Source organism: Pezoporus wallicus, unplaced genomic scaffold (assembly GCF_028554395.1).
Source record: "Pezoporus wallicus isolate ANWC-B61680 ecotype Strahan unplaced genomic scaffold, APGP_CSIRO_Pwel_v1 contig_2908, whole genome shotgun sequence".
In the NCBI taxonomy this organism is placed as follows: domain Eukaryota; kingdom Metazoa; phylum Chordata; class Aves; order Psittaciformes; family Psittacidae; genus Pezoporus; species Pezoporus wallicus.
Window position 1 is genome coordinate 5,023,565 of NW_026642179.1, and position 23,628 is coordinate 5,047,192.

The following is a 23,628-nucleotide window of genomic DNA, read 5'->3' on the forward strand; positions in this document are numbered from 1 at the left end:
ATTCAGATCTGGTTTTAGTCTCAAATCCACTAGTTACTACTTCAACAAGTACACAGGCTTCCTCTTGCTAGAAAGGTCAATCAAGAATTATCTTTCACCACTCTTGAGACAATTGAGGCTACACAAGACCCTTTTTTCACAGGCAGAAACACTGGCCAGATGGATCGCTGGACAGATACCTAGTAGAGCAGCCACATGCATTTTCAGAATAAGAGCCTTCCGTCCAGCTACCAAGCAACAGGATGCATGCAGAAGCAGGACAAAGTATATATGAGCAGCGGTCTGGAAGCACCTGAGAACTAGTCCCTTACCCATCCTCTGTTGCCACCCACATTTTCTTCAATTAGGTCAGAAACAATCCAAGTGCCAATCAAAATTCTAATGTTTTAATGCTTAGTATCTAGAGATACTCATGATAACCTCACCAATTTTTTCTGAAGAGTTTCAGGTAGCTTTGTATTCTTTTCTCCTTAAGACCCAACCACTACGATGTATAATAGTTTTTCCAGAGAATCACTATGATCCAAGTAAAGCTCTCAGTAATTTCAACAGTCAGATGTGTGAAATAGTCTCTCAGGAATCCAATTCCAAGACCTCTTCTGCTAGGTAATGAAAAGCTGGAAGTGTCACTAGATAGCTTTAAATCCTCAAAATACAATCAAATTCTTAAGACAGCTTTCTCGTTGCCACCACAGGGTTCTGTACTTAGAACTTCAAGTTTCTTAGTTTGGGCCACAAAACTGAATTATTACAAAAGGGACAGAGAGGGAAGATAAGTACCTTAGCAACTCCTCATTTTCTAATTGTTTACTGAAAATGAGGACCAAGCACACCAGAAATATTGGAAACAGGCTTCAGTAGCTAGCAATAATATTAAAGTAATAATATTAAAGTAATAATATTAAAGTACACAGTAGAAAGTTTTAAAACTCAGAATTTATTATTGACTGTACCACCGTCGATACTTAACAGCCTGCAATTGTGAAAGAGGGCATACCAACATGCTGTCCAGTAAGAAGGAGCTGGACAGATGAATCACAGTCCCAGAGTTACAGTCCTATCTTTAAAGCTGCTAGCAAGATGAAAAATTTATGAACAAGCTTCTTCAGAATGACTTACAACATATCTGTCCATCAGAAACAGACATTCCCCCTTGTGATTTCACTTTGCAAGTAATAAAATCCAGACTGCATTGCAAACAAAGAATTGCAGTTCCCCCGGCTTGCTGCTGCCCTGAGCACTTTGGCTACAGAGGCTACTAGTTTTTTGATGCTAATCTCTTCCATGTTTCCAACACATTTTGGATCTCACAGAAACTTTCTTGTAACTCCCTACTTCAAAGTATGCTTTTTCAGATAGACTTAGTCACTTTCTGTTGAAGGTTCACATAACCCATCCTTTTGGGTCTACATCTGTAGAGCAACTACACTCAGTGCAAGCCAAATTAAGATAACATGACCACTTTCAGCATACTAAATTGCTGACTCAGTCCAAATGATTCCATTTCAGAATTAGTCAGACGTGTAAAGCTGAAAGGTGGAAACTGAAATTTGTGCCACTATGAACTCTTCTTATCTCTGACTTCAGTATGCTTGCATCTAAATAAGGACTTCATGAGAAATCTACCAGCAGAGACCAACTTTATAGAAGTAGGATGTCCTTCAATATTCATGTTGTTTCTGAAGACAGTGGAAGGAGATGGTTCCGTAAGAACATGGTTAAATCTTAAGACCACAGGGAAACTATAGCTGCAAGTACCCAGAGTTTCATTTTAATAAATGGAGGGAACAACTTCCAGGTAATCCCAGGGATAACTACTTTTTCCTGTCAGTAAGATCCTGCCAACCAGCCCTTCACTCCAAAGCACTTCCAAATTTCTGCTTCCCAGAAAGGGCAAACAACATTAGACATAGCACAGAACAGACTCTCAGCTAATTAGAGAGGAGTTCCCATACAGTGTACTAGATACTAAACACTAGAACAAAACTAGAAAGTCAACTACTACTCTGATTATAGCTATGTTTAGACTGTTAAGATTTTTTGCACTTGTTTCATTTACATACTTTGGACTTTATTTCCCCTTCCCTCCCTCTTTCCTACCCCCTAATCATGACTAATGTGGTTAAGAAAAAAAAAACAACAACAACAAAACATTTCTCTAACTCTGCAGTCTGTACATCAAGTGTTTGGTCTGCCAGTGGCCCTTGTTTCCTATTTCACTTAAAGCCTTAACATCAAGAGTCCAGTTTGAGGTGAAAAATCCTAAAGTTATATTACTGCAAACATACAAACTCCCATATGTTAAAATACACTCAAGAGAAAAGGATAATTGCCAAATCTAGTAATTATATATATATTCCATTCCATTCATATCTTTTTTTTTCTTTAAGGCTCATGGAAAGACAGATTTTGACAAAGGCGTTTGCTTTTAAAATAATAAAGTCACTTTGCAAGATCCGAATTTACTATAACTAAGACCATTCAATCAATATATTATCATAGATGTTTGCATCAGACTAACTACAGCATACCAGTACAAAAGGTAGTTCTCCATCATCTGAACACTGGGGGTTAATAGCTGCAAAGGCTGCTGCATCTGCAAAAGTAAAGCCTGATGTTCCACAGAAGATTCTACACTTGAAAAATTCATCTCCTATTCCTCCAGAGACACTTATGTCCTGATGAAGCAAGTAATTTCTGAGGATATTAAACTTTATCAGCTTAAACAGCTGCAACACAAATAAGGGAACTGAATTATATTGTACAGCTTTCTTTCTGTCTTGCATTTCCCATCTTGAGGGACTGACTTGCACATGCTGTACAAAAAGTAATTATACATTTTTAAAGCATGAAGCCAATATGCATTGTAAGTTGAACAAACTGCTTCATATGGCATCATATGGGTGCTAAGAAGGGACTACTGACAGGCTAGAACGTGGATCAAGTCTTTGGAGTTTTAAAAAGATACAGTTTCCAAGTAAGCCTAGTCTAGAAAATACTTATTTTAAAGATTTATTATGTGAAAACTGTTTACTTCAGAACACCTCCTCAAAGACAACCCACCTGTCTTAACACTGTTTTTACACCCCTGCTTCACAACTCTGAAATGTAAAAGCTGAAGGCACTGATGGATACAACAAAGCAAGCACTTTTCTCTGAAGGATAAGTACTATCTTTGCTGGAGCTTCTTGAACAATTAAGCTCAAGACAGACACTTGAGTTAAAAGCTTGCAGCCCAGGTGGTTAAGGTACACACCAGTTGTGCAAGTGAAAGCAGGATCCTCTGACAGGAATCAAATAAGTAAGTCTTGCATTAGCCTCAAGTGTCCTTGCAAAGAATATAAAAGTAGATGACCACTATGTAACTACAGAGCGTTACCAACACGATTCTTCAGAAGACAGCTTGCAAAATTACAAGCCATTACAGATACAGACTTCAAGAAAGTTACATACTTATGCCATAAAACTGACCTCTCAATCTGCTTGACTCTGCAGTTAAAGAAGCGCAGTAACCAAGCTCAGTAAGCAGCTTCCTAACTGGATGAGTGAACTGTGTTCACATTGCCAAAAGGAGAAAATGCCTAACCAACAGTGATATTAAGCACATTAATCACCCATATTGCACTAACTCAAGAGTACTGCAATAATATATACGTCTGATTTATCAGTTCTGGGCTCTCAGACTCTTCATTTCACTACCATCCAAGTTAAAACCAAAAGGTTTCATGGCATTAGATGAAATTTATATGAAGAGTATTTCCAGTGACTAATGAGGATAGAGCTCATTTGGAACAAGATACAGGCTGTCCCCTAGATTAAGGTCAACAGTTCTACTGAAGAAATCCAGCCTGTCATGAATACAGAAGACAAATATGTGAATTTCATACTTTCGGAAGAAGCAAAATAGGCCTCAACTTGCACATTATGCCAACTGATGGGGGGAAATGTAAAGGAATTCAGTTACGTACAGCTTAATAATTTTAACCATCATTTTAGGAATTCTCACCGATATCTTGCACATTGTCACCATTGTCTTGCACTGAACATTCAAATACTGAATAGTTGTGCTAGGATTTTTGCCAGCAATGCCCAGAGAGGCTGCAAAAGCAAGAAAGATGTCTCTTCATGTTGCTTTAGGCAAAGAACTCTCCAAAATGACTTTTCTTTTGCAACTTCAACTCTCTGCTACCATAATGCTTAGATTTTTAGTTACTCAGCACAAGAGCATACTCCTCTAATGCTTTTAGGACAGTACTGAAGAGAGCTAATAGCAACTATTGCTCCATTTGCCAATCCTTTTCTGAATAAAATCATAAAACTACTAATACTCTACAGGTTGTGTTTGCTAAAGTGCAACACTCCAAACATAACACATGAAGCTTTGAACTACTGTTTAGTAGCTCCAGAAGGTGTTTTCTATCCAAAGCACCACAGCTGCAGTATCCAAACTAGATCCACAAGTAATCCAGCAGGGTAGTTCTTAGAAGAAGGTAAGAGGAAAGAGCAAGACAGGAGACTAGCCAACACACATCATCTCTTTGACCCTCAGGGTGAAAGAGAAAACATACTCAACATCCACAATCTAGAAGGCAAAATAACCTAATATTGCCTCACATCAGTAACAACTGTGGAAAGCAGCTGCAGTGCCAGTTTCTTCTGCACCACTTCTTTCAGGGAATATGGCATACTTGTCATTGAATAACCACCTGGGTCCCTATAGTTAGCTTATACAATATCATTAGTGCTAGTCAGATATTGAATTAGAAGGCAAGATACAAGACGGATGAAACCAAGACTCGTCATCCAATTAAACATTTTTTCCACAGATGCTACAGCAGGAATCACGATAAAGAAAAAATCCTGGCAAGTATTTTGACAGGAACAGGAGAACAAACAAATAAAAATCAACATATGATCGCCAAGTTACACCATCACCAGTCACAGTCCTATTAGAAACTCCAGGGTAATGGGCATGGGGGCATGCGGCTAAATACAAAATAGCCTCTGCGCTTCCACCATTCAAGAAGAATTAAAAACCAAATAGCACAACAGCCACAGATGCTTACCAAAAAGTGAAACTAAAGTGATAAAAAGGCAAATTACTGCAGCTCAGTTTCCCCAGTAAGACAGCTGACCCCTCTTATCTCTGATGTGTCCCAAGATGTGATAAAGTTCATAGCACCACAACCCTTGATCCCTGCTGGACAGAAGACATCGTTCAAAGCTTGAGATACTTCATTATCCTACCATGTGTAACAGGCTGCTTAAAACCAGCAAAAGACAGCAAAGCTAACAGCTATACCTGCTGTTTCCAATAGCAATACCTGCTCTTTCCAAGAGCACACACTGATGACTCCCAGACCATCAAATCGTAAACCTGACACTAAACTACTAAACATCCATTCAGATGAAGTTCCAGATGAAAGACTTCCTTTGACACCAAAGCAAGAGATATGTGGCTAAAAAATTATTTACCTGAATATGACCTATTCCAGACAACTTACAGAAAGCCAGAGAAGAGGGAGAACTGAAGTCCATCGTGATTCTGAAGCAAGGAAGTCGTAGGCTTTTCAAAATACATGTCCATAAAAAACACTGATATATCAGTGAAAAGCACGCTCTCAGTTCCTGACATCCAGACCAACCACATGGATTCAAACACAACAGGAATTTTCATTAAAGGACATGAGCAATTCAAAGGCTACAAAAAACTCATTAAAGGACTCCAGAACAACTTCAGCCTCCCTAACTCCCATTATACTTCCCAAACCTCTAGAGCTGCAAATCACCTCTTTCACACTGACTGCAAGACATTCTATTCCACAAGCCAGAAAAAAATGAAATACCTGGAAGCGAAAGTGAAATCTATGGCATCTATGCAGACAAAGCAACTCAACCAGACAATGCAGTATTTGGGGGTTATGTTTTGGGTTGGGGGAACATGGTGGGGGGGCGGGGGCGGGGTGTCAGGTTGCGAAGCAGGTCCTTTGACTAAAACATAGCCAATTTCCCCATTTGTTTTCATAGAATCATAGAATGGTTTGGGTTGAAAAGGACCTTACAGGTCATCTAGTTCCAACTCCCCTGCCATGGGCAGGGACACACCTTCCACTACACCTTGTCCAACCTGGCCTTGAACACTACCAGGGCTGGAGCATTTACCAGTTTTGGTTGGTTTGGGGTTTGTTTTAGCACATCTGTAATTATTCCAAATTTTCATTTTATTTCTGTTTCAGTCCTATGCACAGGACTGTGTTCACTAGTTAAGAACTACAATCTTGGTTTACATTAGCTTTCTGCAGAAAAGCTATTTTAAGTTAATGACCATGCCCATTCTTCCACTTAAGTGTTTTTTCATCATGGACTTGGCACTCAAGGTTTTTTTTATGGCACTTTATTTCACATTATGCTCAGCAGCCCATGCAACACATTGCATTTTGCAACCGAATAGCCAATGGCCACTGGCAGACTTCCACCCCTCTCTTTTCAATATTATCCAAATAAATCAAGAATTATTTGCATATGGATGGCAGCAAAAAGCCTCTGCAACCTGCAAAGTCAAGTTAACCCCCTTCATTATCAGCATCAAGTAGATTTATGACTAAACTGATTACACTTGATTCACTGCTAGCTAGGATCACATCAGGTATCTCAGCTTTTTTTGCTACGAATATGTACTGAAACACAGACTAAGGATTACAATTAAACTTGGCTAGGGATATTAAAGATAACAAGAAGGGATTCTATAGGTACGCAGCAAATAAAAAACAGACTAGGGACAATGAAGGCCCCCTCCTGAAGCTACTGGGAGAACTAGCTACACAGGATTTGGAGAAGGCTGAGGTTCTGAATGACTTCTTTGCCTCAGTCTTCACTGGCAAAGGCTCTGACCACACCACCCAAGCCCTGGAAGGCAGACACAGCAACTGTGAGAATGAAGACCTTGCACCCACTGTAGGAGAGGATCTGGTTCAAGACCATCTTAAAAACCTAAACATACACAAGTCATGGGACCTGATGAAATCCATCCATGGGTCCTGAAGGAGCTGGCAAACAAAGTTGCTAAGCCACTGGCTATCATATTTGCAAAATCATGGCAGTCAGGTGAAGTTCCCGATGACTGGAAAAAGGGAAATATAACCCCCATTTTCAAGAAGGGGAAAACAGATGACCCAGGGAATTACAGACCAGTCAGTCTCACCTCTGTGCCTGGCAAAATCTTGGAGCAGATTCTCCTGGAAGGCATGCTAAGGCACATGAAAATCAACAAGGTGCTTGGTGACAGCCAGCATGGCTTCACTAAGGGGAAATCCTGCCTGACCAATCTGGTGGCCTTCTATGATGGGGCTACGGAACTGATGGACAGGGGGAGAGCAGTTGATGACATCTGCCTGGACTTGTGCAATGCATTTGACACTGTCTCACACGACATCCTTGTCTCTAAATCGGAGAGACATCAATTTGATGGATGGACCACTCGGGGGATATAGAACTGGCTGGATGGCTGCATGCAAAGAGTTGCGGTCAATGGCTCAGTGTCCAGCTGGAGACCAGTAACGAGTGGTGTCCCTCAGGGATCGGTGTTGGGACCGGTCTTGTTCAACATCTTTGTCGCTGACATGGACAGCGGGATTGAGTGCACCCTCAACAAGTTTGCCGATGACACCAAGCTGTGTGGTTCAGTTGATACCCTGGAGGGAAGGAATGCCATCCAGAGGGACCTTGACTTGTGAGGTGGGCTGATGCCAACCTCATGAGGTTTAACCATGCCAAGTGCAAGGTCCTACACCTGGGTCAGAGCAATCCCAGGCACAGGTTGGGCAGAGAAGAGATTCAGAGCAGCCCTGTGGAGAAGGACTTGGGGGTGTTGGTCGATGAGAAAATGAACATGAGCCGGCTTCAGTGTGCACTCACAGCCCAGAAAGCCAACCATATCCTGGGCTGCATCAAAAGGAGCATGTCCAGCAGGTCGAAGGACGTGATCCTGCCCCTCTACTCTGCTCTTGTGAGACCTCACCTGGAGTATTGTGTGCGATTCTGGTGTCCTCAACATAAAAAGGACATGGAACTGTTGGAACAAGTCCAGAGAAGGGCCACGAGGACGATCAGGGGACTGGAGCACCTCCCGTATGAAGACAGGCTGAGAAAGTTGGGGCTGTTCAGCCTGGAGAAGAGAAGGCTGTGTGGAGAGCTCAAGGAGCAGCCTTCCAGTATCTGAAGGGGGCCTACAGGGATGCTGGGGAGGGACTCTTCATTAGGGACTGTAGTGACAGGACAAGGGGTAACGGGTTAAAACTTAAACAGGGGAAGCTTAGATTGACTATAAGGAAGAAATTCTTTCCTGTTAGGGTGGTGAGGCAGTGGAATGGGTTGCCCAGGGAGGTTGTGAATGTTCCATCCCTGGCAGTGTTCAAGACCAGGTTGGATGAAGCCTTGGATGGCATGGTTTAGTGTGAGGTGTCGATGATCTTAAGGTCCTTTCCAACCCTAACTATTCTATGATTCTATGATTATCAACTGGCCAAAAGACCACTGGCTAACAGCCTGGATAAACGTTCTTACCTAATAAAATTACAAAAGGAAAGGAAACAACAAGGTTTTAGAGCAATTCTTTTAGTTACTTCAAGAATAGCATCAGCAAAATCCAGCCTCAGTGGATGAAACATTATCATCAGTAGAAGAGGGCTTCTCTAATACTCTAGAAAAAGAATTATAACTTCACCTGAAAAAAAGGAATTTGCATTTAAGCAGTTCAACTTCATTCCTCTTCTCTCAGTGAGTCTTGGAGTATTTTTTAACAGTTTCACAGTACAGCTTTATTTAGAGTAATGCTTACGGACCTCTAAAGTAACAATTTGGTCACCAACTTGTGATCCCAGTGACTCCTGATAAACTCACAGCTGTTGGACTGAGTATTTATACATGAAACAACTGACGTACTTCCATCTGGTCTTCATGACAAGAGGATGACTGCACAGAATGGCAAATCACTACTGCTTCCAAACAAAACTCAGGGAAGAGGAAAGGGAAACTGCTGAGTTGGACTGCCCTTGACCCAGGACAGACAACTCAGCTGTCACTTACATTTTGGTCATCTGAGAAGCGGCAGAAAGTATATCTGAAATGAGACACCCTATTCAGCTGAAGCTCAATCTAGTCCATGGATTTTTTTTTTCCCTTCCTGGAAAAGGGGGGAAAGGCAGAAGGCAAGATTATAAGGCAAATTCCCAAGAGAACTGTAAGCATATTTCCATGGAGAAGATTGATTTACCAGCTGGAAAAATCAAAGTTTGTAAGAACAAGTCAAAAATTTGATGCAGGTTTTAACCATGCTCATTATTCTTTTACATAGGATAGATGAATACAGATACAAAATCTGCTCCATTCCAGATTGTATGGTGGGGGCTGGAAAAAAAACAAAACTCCTTGTTTTGCCAGATGGCTTATACAGGGACCATGGGAGGACTCAGGAAGGCCAAAGTTAGAAAATAAAGCAAAAAAAAAAAGTGACACTGGCAATGACCGATACAGTGTTTTGCTGGGGGGGAGGAACAAGAATACTTCCTGAACAGGTAAGAAGCAAGAACAATTACCATTCCCACACAGGAACATGAAAAACAAAAGATACCATTTCCCTGCATATTATTGCCAGAGAAGATAAGGACAGAAGTCAAAGGGAAAGTGGAAAATAGTTTTCTACATCATCAACCAACTCATTCTTTCCATTCTAAATTTCAGTGCCAACTTCCTCAGATTTCATGCTCCTCTTAAGTGACAAACTATACTTAAAACATCACTATGCTTCAGCCTGATGCTTTTTAACTGCACTCATCCACAGCAACTTAGTTAACGTGCATATCAGTTGCGTCATTACCTGGTATTTACCCGGTATTTACTCGTGATTTTAGATAAAGTAGTTGTGCTCCTTCAAACTTTACAAGCTTACCCAAACCATGTGGTTTTCTTGCAAAAAGTTATCAAGATCAGCAGTCGAGCAACATATAGTCTTGGATGTCACACAACAGTAAAATCACACAACACAAGCAGACTTTAAAAATTCAGTTTTATCTTATAAGCTGCCCCATTAGAAATAACAGCTGTTTTCTGACAGAGGTCAAACCACTGCAAAACTGTCGTGAAGCAAAACTTCAGCTGAGCAACTCAGTGGTAAATAAATTCTGCCACAAAAAGAATTTGGAGAAGTATTTGGTTGATGTTGAAGGTACATCAAGCTGCTTCAGCACACCTGATCCTGGCTTGCTTTCTTTGATTAGCCTGACCTAATCTAGAGCTACTGAAGCTTTCTTCACAAGACCAAACCATTCCTTTGCTTCACCATTTAAAATCATCACTGTTTGCACTAGTGTTTGTTTTCCTCTGTGAAAAAAGGACTACCAGAGTTCTTGCAGATTCCTCTGAACCAGTTTATCAGCAACCTCCAATTCAAAACCCTACCATTTACATGGTTTAGAATCTAAGGACGCCTTCTCCCAGATGCCAAGGAATAATAGGATTGTACAGTACAGGTTTATCAAGCAGAACCCATTTATAGTGTAGGTACATTAGTTTTCCCAATACCTCTACATTTGGGAAAGCAATACTCGGCAAAGTTTTTCTCACTCCCATTCTACTCAACATTTTAGAGCTCTTCATCTATGTATATAAGAAAACAGATCCAGAAAACCTTCTGGGACAGCTACTCATCTACCATTAACTAGGACACAAATGCAGGTTTGCACTAGACATCTCTCCAGTCCCAAAAATAACCCTTTCAAACACCTAAATTATGGTTACAAAGTTTTACCTCAGAGACAAAATGTGCAGGTTCACAATTACAAAATACTAAATAAGCCACAGCAAATAGCAACAAGATGTTCATCATTATTAGCTGCTGCCCTTATAGAGCTGAAAGACTGAATTACTTTAAGTGTTCCTGTAAGTTACACACATATTCAATCCACAGGTTTGTAAAATACTGAGAACTTGAGGTATGTCAGCAGTAAGTAGCTTATTCAAAAAGATATTACTAAACTAAGAATAGAAAGAGGTTATTTCGGAAAAAAAAAGCAGTGAAGAAACCTACAAACATTAGTACAAGTATTATATTAATGATACTTTCATGAACTAGCCATTCATAGCAATGTAAATTTTCAGAATCAATGTTTTAAACTTGCCTGGTTCTAAAACTTCAAAATTCATGTCTTGTACACCCTAAGAACCAAGGGTTTGCTACTCCTCACCTTTGTCTTATAAATGCCTTTTCAACTCCCAAAGTTCCTTAGAAGAAACCACTTAAGTCAACAGCAATGACAGATTTAAGAGTCTCCAACACCAATAAATCAAACTTCCATTCTGCTTGTTTTCTGGGGTTTGCCCAAACTTGAGAATAAGACTTCATACTGCATGCAAGGAAAAAAACTATTCTTTCTGAGCCCTAGTCCCAAGATGTAGACAAGACAACTGGCTATTTTTCCTATTTGAAGTGCTACCTAATAAATTTAATCACATTCAGTTGCACTGAACTGCTGTTATTTGTGATGTTATTACTGTTGTGGCACTTCATTTTTTTTACCCTCCCCATTACATACACAGTTCCATGACAAGCCCTATAAACCCCATTTGATGCATCTCTGCAAACACCTTGAAAACTCTGGGAACACCAACTGTAAGAAAAATCACCAGTCTGTCAAAAAAAGCAAAAAAGGGAGCAAACAGTATAGGATACTAAGCTATATTAGTCTAACTTAACTGTAGCAAGCTTTGCTTTACAGGCACACTACCTGAATAAATCAACAAACTCATTTGGACAGAACCATTTTCATAACAAGCACACAAACAGAAGGGACAAATTACTGTATCATTCTTTAGTAGCTATGTTACAATCTAAAGCATCTGGAAAGATTTGTTCTCCTGCAGAGACAAAAAAATGCAGTCCTTAAACAAAAGGATGTTAACTACTTATGTTTGTTCTGTACATGAAACTAACTCCAAACACAAATGCAACTTGAAACAATTCTCCGGGGTCTTTCACTTCCACTTTCTACAAACACAAGATGTCAAGAAGCCAAAATTTCATGTTCTTCCTCCTCACATTTCTCACTCTTTTGTTGCCACAACCACTGAAAAGCACTGAACATTCAAGCAGGTAGTCTACAAAACCAGAGGGAGTCCATAGGAAACACACGCATCTTCTCCTAGAGGAAGTCTGAGTATTAAAGACAGTTTTTATCACAGATGTTCATGGAATTATAGAATGGTTTGGGCTGGAAGGGACCTTCAAAGGTCCAAGCACCCTGCAATAAACAGGGATATCTCCAGCTAGATCAGATTGCCCAGAACCACATCCAGCCTTCATGTATAGACCATGCACAACCTATTAATGTATTACAGTATTTAAGACTTCAGCAGGAACCCATAGGCCCTTCACTTTTTTTTTTTGTTCCTGAAGGCGAATACTGAATGTGTGGGATACGTTCAGGCCTGTATAATGAGATCAGCAACAGAAAACATACCATCACCTGAACTGGCTCACAGTTGCCATCAAGAGGAAAAAGAAAGGAAGAAAAAAAAAAAAAAAAACCACCAAATTCAAGTACCCCCTGTAATTTTATCTTCTGCTCTATCTATCTGTACAGATAACCTGAAATGCATTCTGCTTTTGAGCCACTTGTCTGCAGAAAAGAAGCTCAAGCTGCATGTAAAGGAAGCAGAAAAAACCACAGAAAAAACATTCTAAATCTAAACCTAAAGTTTTATTTTTGTATCAGCCATTTCTGCAATTTCTCTATTTTCAGCACACTGTTCCTGGCAAACCTAGGAACAACAATTCACTAAGCCCCAAGTCACAATAAATGCAAATAAAACCCATGCTCTCAAAGGCGATTCTACATACTGTCAATCTTGAATTGTCTACATCCAGAAAGGGCAGTATTAAAAAAGTCACTTTTCAGCCAGTATTTCCGACTGTAGGATGTTTCTTTGAATGGACTGCTTTGAGAACTCTTCAAGTTTAGTCTCACATCATATTTTTTCTTGAGGGAAGACTCAAAGGCTCTGAGTCCATAACAGCTATAGCAAAACAGAGTGCATTAAGATAGCGTCTTGCATTTTTATATAGATACACAACTTAGGGATGCTTTCAGTTGGGAATTGTAAGCAGCTGAATAAAGAGACAAACCAAAAATAGTTTTAAGTTGAAAAATACCTGTAAAAGTTAAAAACCTCACTTAGAAGCAGCAAATTTGAAAATAGACATGGTAACATTAAGCAAAAACCTGCTAACAGAAATTGCCATTAACAGATGCATATTACATAAGTGTACACAGATTTGCAGATCCTTAAGATAATCAGCCTGGATTGCTGAAGCTTTTAATAGCAATATTTGTGGGTTATTGTTTGTATGTCATTAGTCTTTGCCAGCATAGAAGCAGTCAAAATACATTCAGATTGGGGTCATAAACTTCCTATTAGCAGTCAGCAAAGCAGAAACAAATCAGAGGGATACTCTAAGAGAGGAAAATGTCCAAGGAAAACTGAGTAACACAATCAGTTGGATAGTCTTAAGCTATCATGAGACTATACAAACTGGCCAAAACCAGATAAAGTGCGCATAACTGGTGGTATCAGCCTTGTACTATCTTCCGTTTAGCTCAGCACTTCTACATAGCTGTTTCAGATTTACCCCAATTACAGCCAAAGAGATCAGTATTCCTATTCCTTTCAAATCCTTCTAAAAGGTGGTAATAAACTCTCAATCACTTAAATGCGTTTTTCCTTTTGTAGCTTTTGCTTTCTGTTGCTATCCCCACTATCTTCAACCACTGACACAATGAAATTAGGAAGGGGTGAGACCACCTCGATATAAAGATGATCCAGAAAACTGAACTAACAAAGCTTTTCCCTTAAATAAGGTGTCTAAAAAAATCTTATTTTCCACACCATCTGCTATCCTAAAACAGAAAAATATCAGTTAAGTGGATAGCCATTAAAAGTTTCTATCAATGGCTGCTTATTAACAATAAGCAATAGGATCAGAATCATTCTGGACTATGGCTCAAAACACAGCATCCACATCACAAGTTACCAGAGCTGCCAAAACTTCCTCTTTCTGTGTTGCTGGTAACATGCTAGGAGTCCTCCTAACCACCTGTGAAATTTTAAGACTTGAAAATGATCCTGTCCTGAGAACAGATACTCCATAAAATTGCTGCCTAGACTACTGGCCATAGATGAACCAGATTATTCCAGAATCATGTTCTCAGACACAGTGAATACAGAAAGAAATGGCATCCCCTATATTAAAACACACAGCCCTGTTCACCTGCATTCATTCCAGTGTCATCAACACATCATGTAAAAGCTCACAGATATTTTAGTTACAAGGTTGATGGCCATCAAGTATATACATACTTTTTGGAGGATTTCCAAATTCTAAGTACATAGGTAGCATTCCCAAAGATTCCGCTTAGACCTAAAATGATAAATCCAACCTTAGCAAGGTTGTCCCTCTGAGTGATTCAGAATGAGTTACCCTCACAAAACCTGCTTACCGGTTTAGATATGTATTAATACTTACACAGTTTCTAGAGGAAATAAAAAAAATAAAAATATACCAACACCAGTCCAATTTTTAGCACATTGTGGCTTCCTTTCCTGACAAGCAAACTGAAAGCATGTTAAGTTGCTTGTGATCCAGGCAAAGTAATATACAGTGCTTCTTGGAAACACCCAGGCAAATCTGGAAGTGCTCTAAAATAACCTGGATATGTACAATGCACCTGTCATCACCAGGTAAAAGACAACTGGGATGATGTTCAGAAGTATGTTTGAGAACTGAATCTGATTTCTTCGGATCACTGTATTGCAACACAACTATTTTACTCTGGCTTATTAGAAACCAAGATTTAGTAACATCTATGATGATCTTGTTGCAAGGACCTCCTTTTGGGGGAAGAGGACAGCAACACACAGAATGCTATTAATACAAAGTTTATCCTTTGCAGCACAGAGTTAAGGAGTATTCTGCAGGTTGTGACTCTAAGACAAGAAGTGAGCAGGTTCTTATCTCAAAGATGACCTCAACTGAGCCACAAATTCAATCCTAGTCACCTCTTCACTTCCCCCAGCTCTCCCAAAGGGAATAAGGGCAACCAAAACCACACATTGAGAAGTGCTGGTATGACAATTTCAAAATACGCTGAGGAAGCTGGAAAAAAAGGTAGAAAAAGTAGATCTGCAGTATCTTGACCAGAGACTGTCAATGTCTATGTAGCAAACACTGTTTAAGGTTTAGTGCGTAGCCTAGATTATTCTCAACATCAGCTAGCAGTCCACCCTGGGGAGAGTAAGAAGCTTCTATAAAAATACTTAAGAAGCCAGTACAAAAATCTGAGTCTCATTTGTTCGGACAAGAATTTTAACATGATTATTTGAAGACTTTCAGATCGCTCACCTTAGATAAAAGCCTTCAACTACTCCAAGAAACTGATTTTCAAGCAGCACTACAAATCCTGCTCTTTAGAATAGAAACTGTGTCAAGTATACTGGAAAACTATTTTTCCAGACATGATGTACACATGCCCAGCTGCAGAAGCACTGCAAACTTGCATAATACTTATTTTTCTAGTAGCCCAAATGTTACAGCCATTAGACTAAGAGAAGAATGAAAATATGAACATAAAGACCAAACTTGAAAAATAGTCAACTTTTATTCCAACTCAGCCATGAGTTGGAAGAACCAATTAATGATCTCAAAGGAAAAAGAGGTTGGTAATCTTGACAGGAAATGAGAGTTTCTGAAGAGATGCATGACAGGAAGCATCCAGGCTGCCACTGTTTAGTGCAAGCTTTGTCACATGTAGCATGGAGAACCTGGTGTCAGGAGGAACTGTGCTATTTAACAAGCTGCTGGTATGAAACAAAAAAAACAATGACAAAATAAGAAAAAGAACACGTGGCCCATAGGGATGTCGCTAATCAAGAGGTACTGAATCTACCCTGCACTGTGCACTGCATCCATGGAGATTACTGCAGATCTATTACTGCTTGTTTTATTTATTACTCTGCTAGACAACTCTCAAAGGACTCTATACAGGATGTCTCCAGGGAGTTTTATCAGGTGCTTGTTTTCCCACCCCTGCTTTCAAAGAAGGATATAGTCTTGATACTTTTCCTTAGCCCTCAGAAGTTTAGTTATGAAGCTAAGGGTTTTAATTTAAACCACAACCAAAACAAATCTCATTGAAGAGATTTAATTCTGCAGCACTCAAACCCACCTGAACCGACAGCTAAGAACCTGTTTGTTTCTATAAGAAATGCTGTATTTTCAGAATGTACTTATGCAACTATATTCATTGCCTCACAACCAGCCACTTACAAACTAAACCACAGTAATCTCCAAAAGTGATAGCCCTTTGAGGTAAGATTATTTTCCTAAGCAGAGGCCTCCTAACAGCTGTGGCTCCAGAATGTACTTTGAAAGCTCTCTCCTCTCTTTCAGGGTCACCTTTGCGAAGTCTGAGGGAGCCTGACCACTGTTTATACTTCTGCAGGTAATTAGTCTGGCTCTTTTCCCATGTCATTTATCAAGTTGTCAAATGTATCAATTACAGTATGAACACTCAGCAATATGGCTGGGTTTTGTTCCCTAGTAGCAGGAGAAATTTTCCTTCAGAGATCTGAAGCTAGTAAGTTACCAGTAACTTGTCCCACCCTAAGACATGGAAAGCCAACAGAAAATTTAGACTTTATTCCACAAAATTTCAAACTCCTAACGTGCACACTTGAAGACACTTGGAAATCCAGTGTATACATTTACAGTTTTAGAGCTTCTTACTTTCACCGTTTTGGAATTTGTAGAGCTGAGAACAGCAAAAGAGCTACTAAGGACAGAAGCATCTTCACAGAGATAGTCACATACCTTTATTAATCTATATTTGTGATAGCTGTGCACCTGGCCCAGAGGCAGTCATGAAAAGGAAGCAACACTGCTGCTGTTAAGGTGGCTGTAGCCACATTCAGTTATGCTCACAGACTAGTAAGAGCATTTTAAACAGAGTCACCATACCGCATTAGACTTCGGCTTCATCCTTCACTAAAAGATTCATAACGTATTTTAAAATATTTGAATTAAACCACAATTAGAGCTTTCAAAGAAAGTGTATTTGTTTCAGGATGTTGACTATTTATTCAGAACTAGCAGAATCTGATAGTTTTCCAGCAGCACTTGACAGACAGATGAATTCCAGGTCCACACTACTCAGTTTGCCCTCATTGTGAAGAGTTTTGATCTGGCTTTCCATTTTGCTTTAATGTAGCTATGCGAGTGTGCATCACAGCCAACATCTTTGCAGTCAGGCTTCCTAGTGAGCAATATGCAATCAGCTTTAAAAAAAAAAAAATTAAAAGGCTACAGGATGCCACAGTTATGTGATACAAGGCCTTTTTTGGTTGTCAGACTTGAACATGCAGCTTCTGAAATGTTTCCAGCTCAGCCAGTACAGAAAGCGAAGAGACTTAAGAATTGTTCCTTGACTTCAGAAAGTTGATATTTATTATGGCGAGTCTGCAGTGGAGCCTGTACTCCAGAGTATAGGAACTACATTCCATTGTTGTCTGCTGACCTAAAAATCAGTCTTAAATATAGCTTTAAGTCTATGAAACAAAGATTGGTAAAGCTAAATCTGAAGTGTCACTAAAAGAGAAGATACACATCACACTCAAGCAACTTCCTGTATTTCAAGTTTAAGTTAACTTCTATATATTGTTACATTCAAAAATTGTGATGTATGGAAATATTATTTGGTACCTCACTACTTCCTATAATGAGGTGCCAGTAAGTTGCATTATCATTTTTACCAGTGTGCACTACAGAATCTCATGGTTCACATTTGGTTATGGCATTATGTTTGCTCTCAACTGTTCCTTCATTGCTACTGCCATACAAAAAGGAAAATCCATTTATAACTTGGGAATATTCATACACTACATTCGGCCTACAGTTAACAGGCTGCAATAGCGTAGGTTATGTGTACGCAATTCTGTTTTATTACTCAGGTGATTTACAACTAAAGATAATCAAATTCACATTCAGCTTCCACTCAAAGTAGTAACAAATACAACAGACTTCCCTGCACTACTTTCACCTGTCAAACTTATTTCTTACTCTCAGAAGCTCTATCTCTCTTAGAGACAGCCCTCAACTTCCTTATCCCCTTCAGCAGCTCGCACATTAAGCACAGTAACCTAACACGGCACCAAAGCCAGAGTAAGAACAGCCAAGTGACATATCAGCAAGAAGAACTTTAGCATTCCTGAACTGTAACTGCTAACTTACCAACCTACCTTTCTCTGTCAAAGAAATACCAAGGACAGGAGTGATACAGCACATACCAAGCAAGCAGTGTTGTCCTCCAATAGTTTACCAGGAATGCATTTTCAACCAATGTATATGTCTAATAACAGTTTCTAAATCATGTTTCCTTTAAGAGAAAACATTATTCACATGAAAGATGCTAAGTCTTTGAATGCCTGACAAATACACAGCTCAAAGACGAGCCAAATTTACCTCCAGATCATCAAGTGCACTTTGGTATTTGAGAAGTTACTCATTGGAATGACAGAACCCAGAGCAATCATTCTAGATGGAATGATTTTGCAGTCCAGCAAGTGGCTGTACCACCCTGTATTGTTCTGTAAACCAGAAGTTAAACGACAGTCTTGATTTAAAATCCAACTCAAACTGAAAGAGGGACTCAGATGATTACCCCAAAATCTGGCTTTTACAGTCAGCTATGTGACTCTTGCTATCTTTGGCTTAAGAGTATTACTTCACATAGATAAGCCTATGGCATCACATTTTAGCCACATTACCTGAAGCATACAGAGGTGACAAAAGGCTCACTGCTCAGAAATGTAATTTAAGAAGACTAATCAGTAACACGAGTGTACAGGAAGAGTTATTTTAAGTAGAAAACAGCAGCAGTAACAATTTTTGCCAACTTCTATCTGCTTAAAGACCATTAAAACAGCAACCCTAACTATTGCTTCACTCAATTTACGAGATGTGCTAATGACAACAGTAGGAGGCACACTTGACTCAGAATGAAAGTTGAGATGAATATATATACAATGGGAATAAAAGTATCTGAAGACTAACAGTACACTGACAATTTCCTTGCAGCAACTGAAGCTGAGCACTGGCCCTAAGCAGCTGCTGCTGAGCTCTTTGCAGCTTCATTATGCCCACAGCAGGGCAGATATTTCACACTTAAATACCAGCATCCAATATTTAAAACAGATTAATTTATAATTTGCTTCACATAGACAGGCCATAACATAAACTAGGATAGTCCATCAGCCACACCTTTGTTACGGTTTTGTTACATATCTAAATCAATCTTGAAATATTAAATTCCTTCAAATTAAATCTCCCCATCTTCCACAGCCCAAGAACAACCAGTCTGGGCCAGGACCTCCCTTGCTAGAGATACTAAGAACACCACTAAGTCTCCTACAGAACTTCTGGTCTTCCTCCTATTTACTCCACAGTTCAGTACATCAAGCGTATGAGGCATTACAAGACAGTCTGAGAGACTTCTAAGGATATGGAGCAATGTCCTCTCTTCAGAGTATCATGAGCACGTTGGGAACCCAAGCTGTGTTTGACAGTTTCAGATTTTACACTTCAGCACTACAGAGAACATACATAAAAAATTAGGTATAGTTGCATTATTAAGCATTGAGAAGTCATTCTGCCAGAGACCATCGAAGAGTCTTCTGTGTTGTCCTTGATCCATGACATTCCTGCTATGGAATCTGCTCCAACAGTGAAACACTGTAGTTTAAGTGAGCTGAAAGCATCTGGCATCTCACTTCCTTCCAAACAGGAGAGATTTTAAAGAAACTGAAGCATTCTAGGTATGCTAGAAAAGCCTTACAGAACATACATGCAAAGACTCTGCAAAAACACAAACTGTTCTCACCCCATTCTGTTATTCTTGCAGTCAAGAACTGTGATACACTTTCATCAACTTTGGACAAGCCATGAGATGTACAATTTAGTCTCCACAATCATGCTAAGCAATCTCATCCTGGCAGCATTACAGTAGCACTGTTTAGAAGGCTCCAGAGAAGTGAGACACCTAGGATGTCCATGATTGCTAGCACAAACACAGAGAAGAAAAGCTCCAGGACTGCTAAAAAAACAAACCCTACACTATTTCAAGACAACTAAAAGTAACCATCAGTTAGTCCTGTTCAGTGAAATACAGCATGGAAGAAAATAAATCACATTTCCTCAATAAAATAAATACTCTTTGAAGGTTTGTTCACCAGTCCTCAAACCATGACACTGTGGAAAACAAATGACATGTAAGTTTCTGTCTATCTTTGGGAATTCAGATTGGTGTTTTTTTACAAATCACATTACGAATATCACTAACTTGTCAAGAATTCTATTTTCCTAGAGAGAGAAGAGGATGTACCTATCATACCAATAAATACCAAGTTCCTCCTTTCATTTACAGACACAAACAATGAAACAGGACTTAACCTTAAAAGGTTCTACTAGCTGCAGTCTAGATCCTTTAGCAAATAGTTTCAACAGCTACAAGATTTATACTGTTTCAAACTTGTCATTTTGCAGGAGAGGGATAACTACAGCCTTCAGAATAATTTAACCCACAAGGCACTCCTGTAATATAGTTAAATAGTTTATCTCCAAGCAAAATATCACATATTTCCCCCTTACAAATATCTTCATCCATGCTTTTTGCAGCGTCATTTTAAACAGTACTTTTGAAATTCTTCAATGAATTGAAAGCTGAGCAACGCGCCCTTTATAAATGAGCTTCTTTATTACATCACTTCAAAGGTGCTTCTTTAGACAGTTTGTCCACATGGCACTGATGATGATTAAGATGCTTCAACAGAGGCAATGTAGCAAAAAGCACCTGGGGCCAACCTGACATTAAGTTTCTGATCCATAAGTAAAGTGTGAAAATCACAACAGGTTTCAGGGGTTAAAGTTAAGGAACTCCAAAATCGCAAAGATCAAATTTTCAAATAAAAGTAATTCACTTTGGTGTATTATTAATCTCCTCCCAGTTCAAACTGCATGTCAGACACTTAAGCAGAGCCCAACACTTAATCATTTCATTTTTTAGGTTTAAAATTAATTCTCAAAAGACCACCACAGCAAGCACAACACAAGCATGGAGGAGCAGGACATGCTTGACGGTCACAAAGAAAATTGGAAGCTTACTTCCACAGCCAGTAAGCATAGAATAATGGCAATAATACAATGAATCAAGATACTGGTAGAATGCTTGAGCAATCATCCAAAAGCAAATATGAATACAGCTCAAGAAATCTCTTCATAAATTCTCCCAGTTTGACTGGAATAGATATAAAACTGTTTCTGAGGGGAAGAATGTTCTGGTGCAGTTATTGCAATCAGTCACTTGTGAGCAGCTATCCACTTAAAAAAAACCACAAAGGCTTCTGGGATTTTATCCCAATACTCTTTTGTCTGCCCTAAACTAGATGGGAACACACACAATAATAAAACCGTACTACATACTCGCATGGAATTTAGGGTGCTCCTGCCATCACTAGGCTGGGCTTCTACAGAACTCTGGCTCTACTCAGGCTAGAAACTTGGTAGAAGAGTGGTGTCTTGGTCCAACTTAATCTACCAATCATTTTGAAAGGTTAAACTTCACAGGTTTTCTTTTTTAAACCTTCAGAAAGATGATTACTTTCTTTCTTTCGTTGCATCTCTAATGAAGTGCAAACCCTAAAACTTAGAATGAAAGAAACAGCTTTGCAGAACTAAACGATGTGATGCACTACATGACTTTGTGTATAGTCTAGAGTTAATTCCTACAAGAATCCACTGCCACAAACACATGAAATGTCTGTGAAATTAGCATTTTAGCATTTTTTGCTAATAAAAAACACCTAAGCTAATTTTCAAAAATCAAAGCTAGCTCAAGTTGACACTCACACATTTTCCCCCAGCTGCCCTGAAGCTGTGTGTAAGTATTTTTACAATCCTCCAAGCTACCTTTTGGAGGCGCAAAATACAAGATGCTGTAAGAAACAGAACTGCAGTGCATTTTCTGATGATAAAGCTAGAAAATTCTTCAGAGAGCAGAGTATTCAAAAGAATTAAAAGGCAAACTGACTTTAAAGGAAAGGCTGCACTTCCAAAGGACTGCTTCAGTGAAAGACTGCAGTTCCCTGTCTGGAAAAAACTGACCTCGAGCTTATGGCTTTTACCTCCTTCAAGCACACAGACCAGCACCTGGGAGAGTGACTGTACTTTCCTAATTCACAATTGTTATTGATTTATTTTACCTGCAGCTCGCACCAGGCGACTTCCACAGTGGTATCCGTATCTAGTCCTTTATACACAGTTTTGAAGGAGCCTCTTCCAATCTCGATGTCAAACTTCAGGAAACGGCCATCCGGGGAGATGCCCACTGCCTTGGTCTCAAGCTCTTCAATGTCTTCCTGCTGTGTTCTCCGCTCCTCAAATTCCCGGCTAGCAGCTGCCGCGCTGCCAGCCGCACTGGTGGGGGGTAGCGCCGCTGCCTCATCCTCCTCCTCTTCCTTGGGCAGCAGCGGGGAGGCATCTTTCGTGGCAGGGGCCTCCTGAGCAGACTGTCCTTCAAGGGGAAGCGGGGCAGGCGGTGGTGGCTGCTGCAGCAGCGAGGGGGCCTGGGAGGCGCTGACAGCGATGTAAGAGGTCCGGCTGGCACACTCGGGAGGAGAGACCAACGGAGCGGCGCTGCCTCCCGAGATAGGGGCCGAGGGCGCTGCGGGTTGCAAACTGGGTAGCTCCAAGGCCGTAGCGTTGGAGTCACAGATCACGCTACGGCGGAAGAAACGGTGCTCAGTGGCTGCCGCCCCTCGGCTGTCCTTGTCCATGGTGTGGCGGCGACGCCGGTACTCTTCACTACGGCCTCCGCTCCCTGCTCCTCCGGCTGCTCCACCGCCCCCGGAGGCTCCATGGTCGGCAGCAGCGGCTCCCAACTTCTCCCCGATGGAGCTGTCCGAGCTGGAACCGTTCTTGGGCGGCGGCGGCGGGGGAGCCAGGAAGCGAGGGGCCGGGGTGCCGCTGTCTGCTGCGCCCCCCGACATTGTGCCCCAAGGGAGCGCTGCTAGGGCGAGGCGGCGGCGGGGGGAAAGGCGAGGGAAGGGGTCGGTCACTGAACAGGGAGCGCGCCTGTCCGCGGCTGCCGTTGCAGCTGCAACAGAGGGTCCCAAGGGCTCCTTACGGCGGAGCTGGGAGGCGGCTGTTGGGGAGGCTGGGCCGGCGGGGTGGGTCCCCGGTCAGTGTCTGCATCCATCCTGCAGCGGGAAGCCGGGCAGCGGGGCCGACATGGAGCACCGGGAGCGGAGACGGGGATGGGGGCGACAAGGGGACGAAACGCCCAAGCACCGGGCCCGGGCAGGGAGGGAGGCGCCCCGAGGCAGGCCCCCGGCTGGGGAGAAGCCGGTGCCTCGCCCAGCTGCTTCAGGCGAGGGGAGCGCGCTTCAGCTATTCCTAAGCGATGGAGAGAAACCGGAGCAGGTCCAGGTGACCCCCGGAGCGAGAACCTGAGAGCAGGGGAAGGGGCTGGG

The 23,628-nt window shown here is 40.9% G+C and overlaps 1 protein-coding gene across 11 annotated transcripts in view; it reads right to left on the reverse strand.

The window, feature by feature from the left end:
- The window catches only part of WNK1 (WNK lysine deficient protein kinase 1), a 105,793-nt gene extending 82,392 nt beyond the window's left edge, over positions 1-23,401 (reverse strand). For 3 of the 11 annotated variants that reach the window (XM_057427982.1, XM_057427983.1, XM_057427981.1), the window contains exon 1: positions 22,360-23,394. In XM_057427982.1, coding sequence (XP_057283965.1) covers positions 22,360-23,145 — 786 coding nt within the window. In that variant the 5' untranslated portion in view covers positions 23,146-23,394. Of the gene's footprint in view, positions 1-22,359 lie in introns of all 11 variants that reach the window. The other 8 variants (XM_057427990.1, XM_057427989.1, XM_057427980.1 and 5 more) reach the window with 7 other exon arrangements.
- Positions 23,402-23,628: the final 227 nt, after the last annotated feature.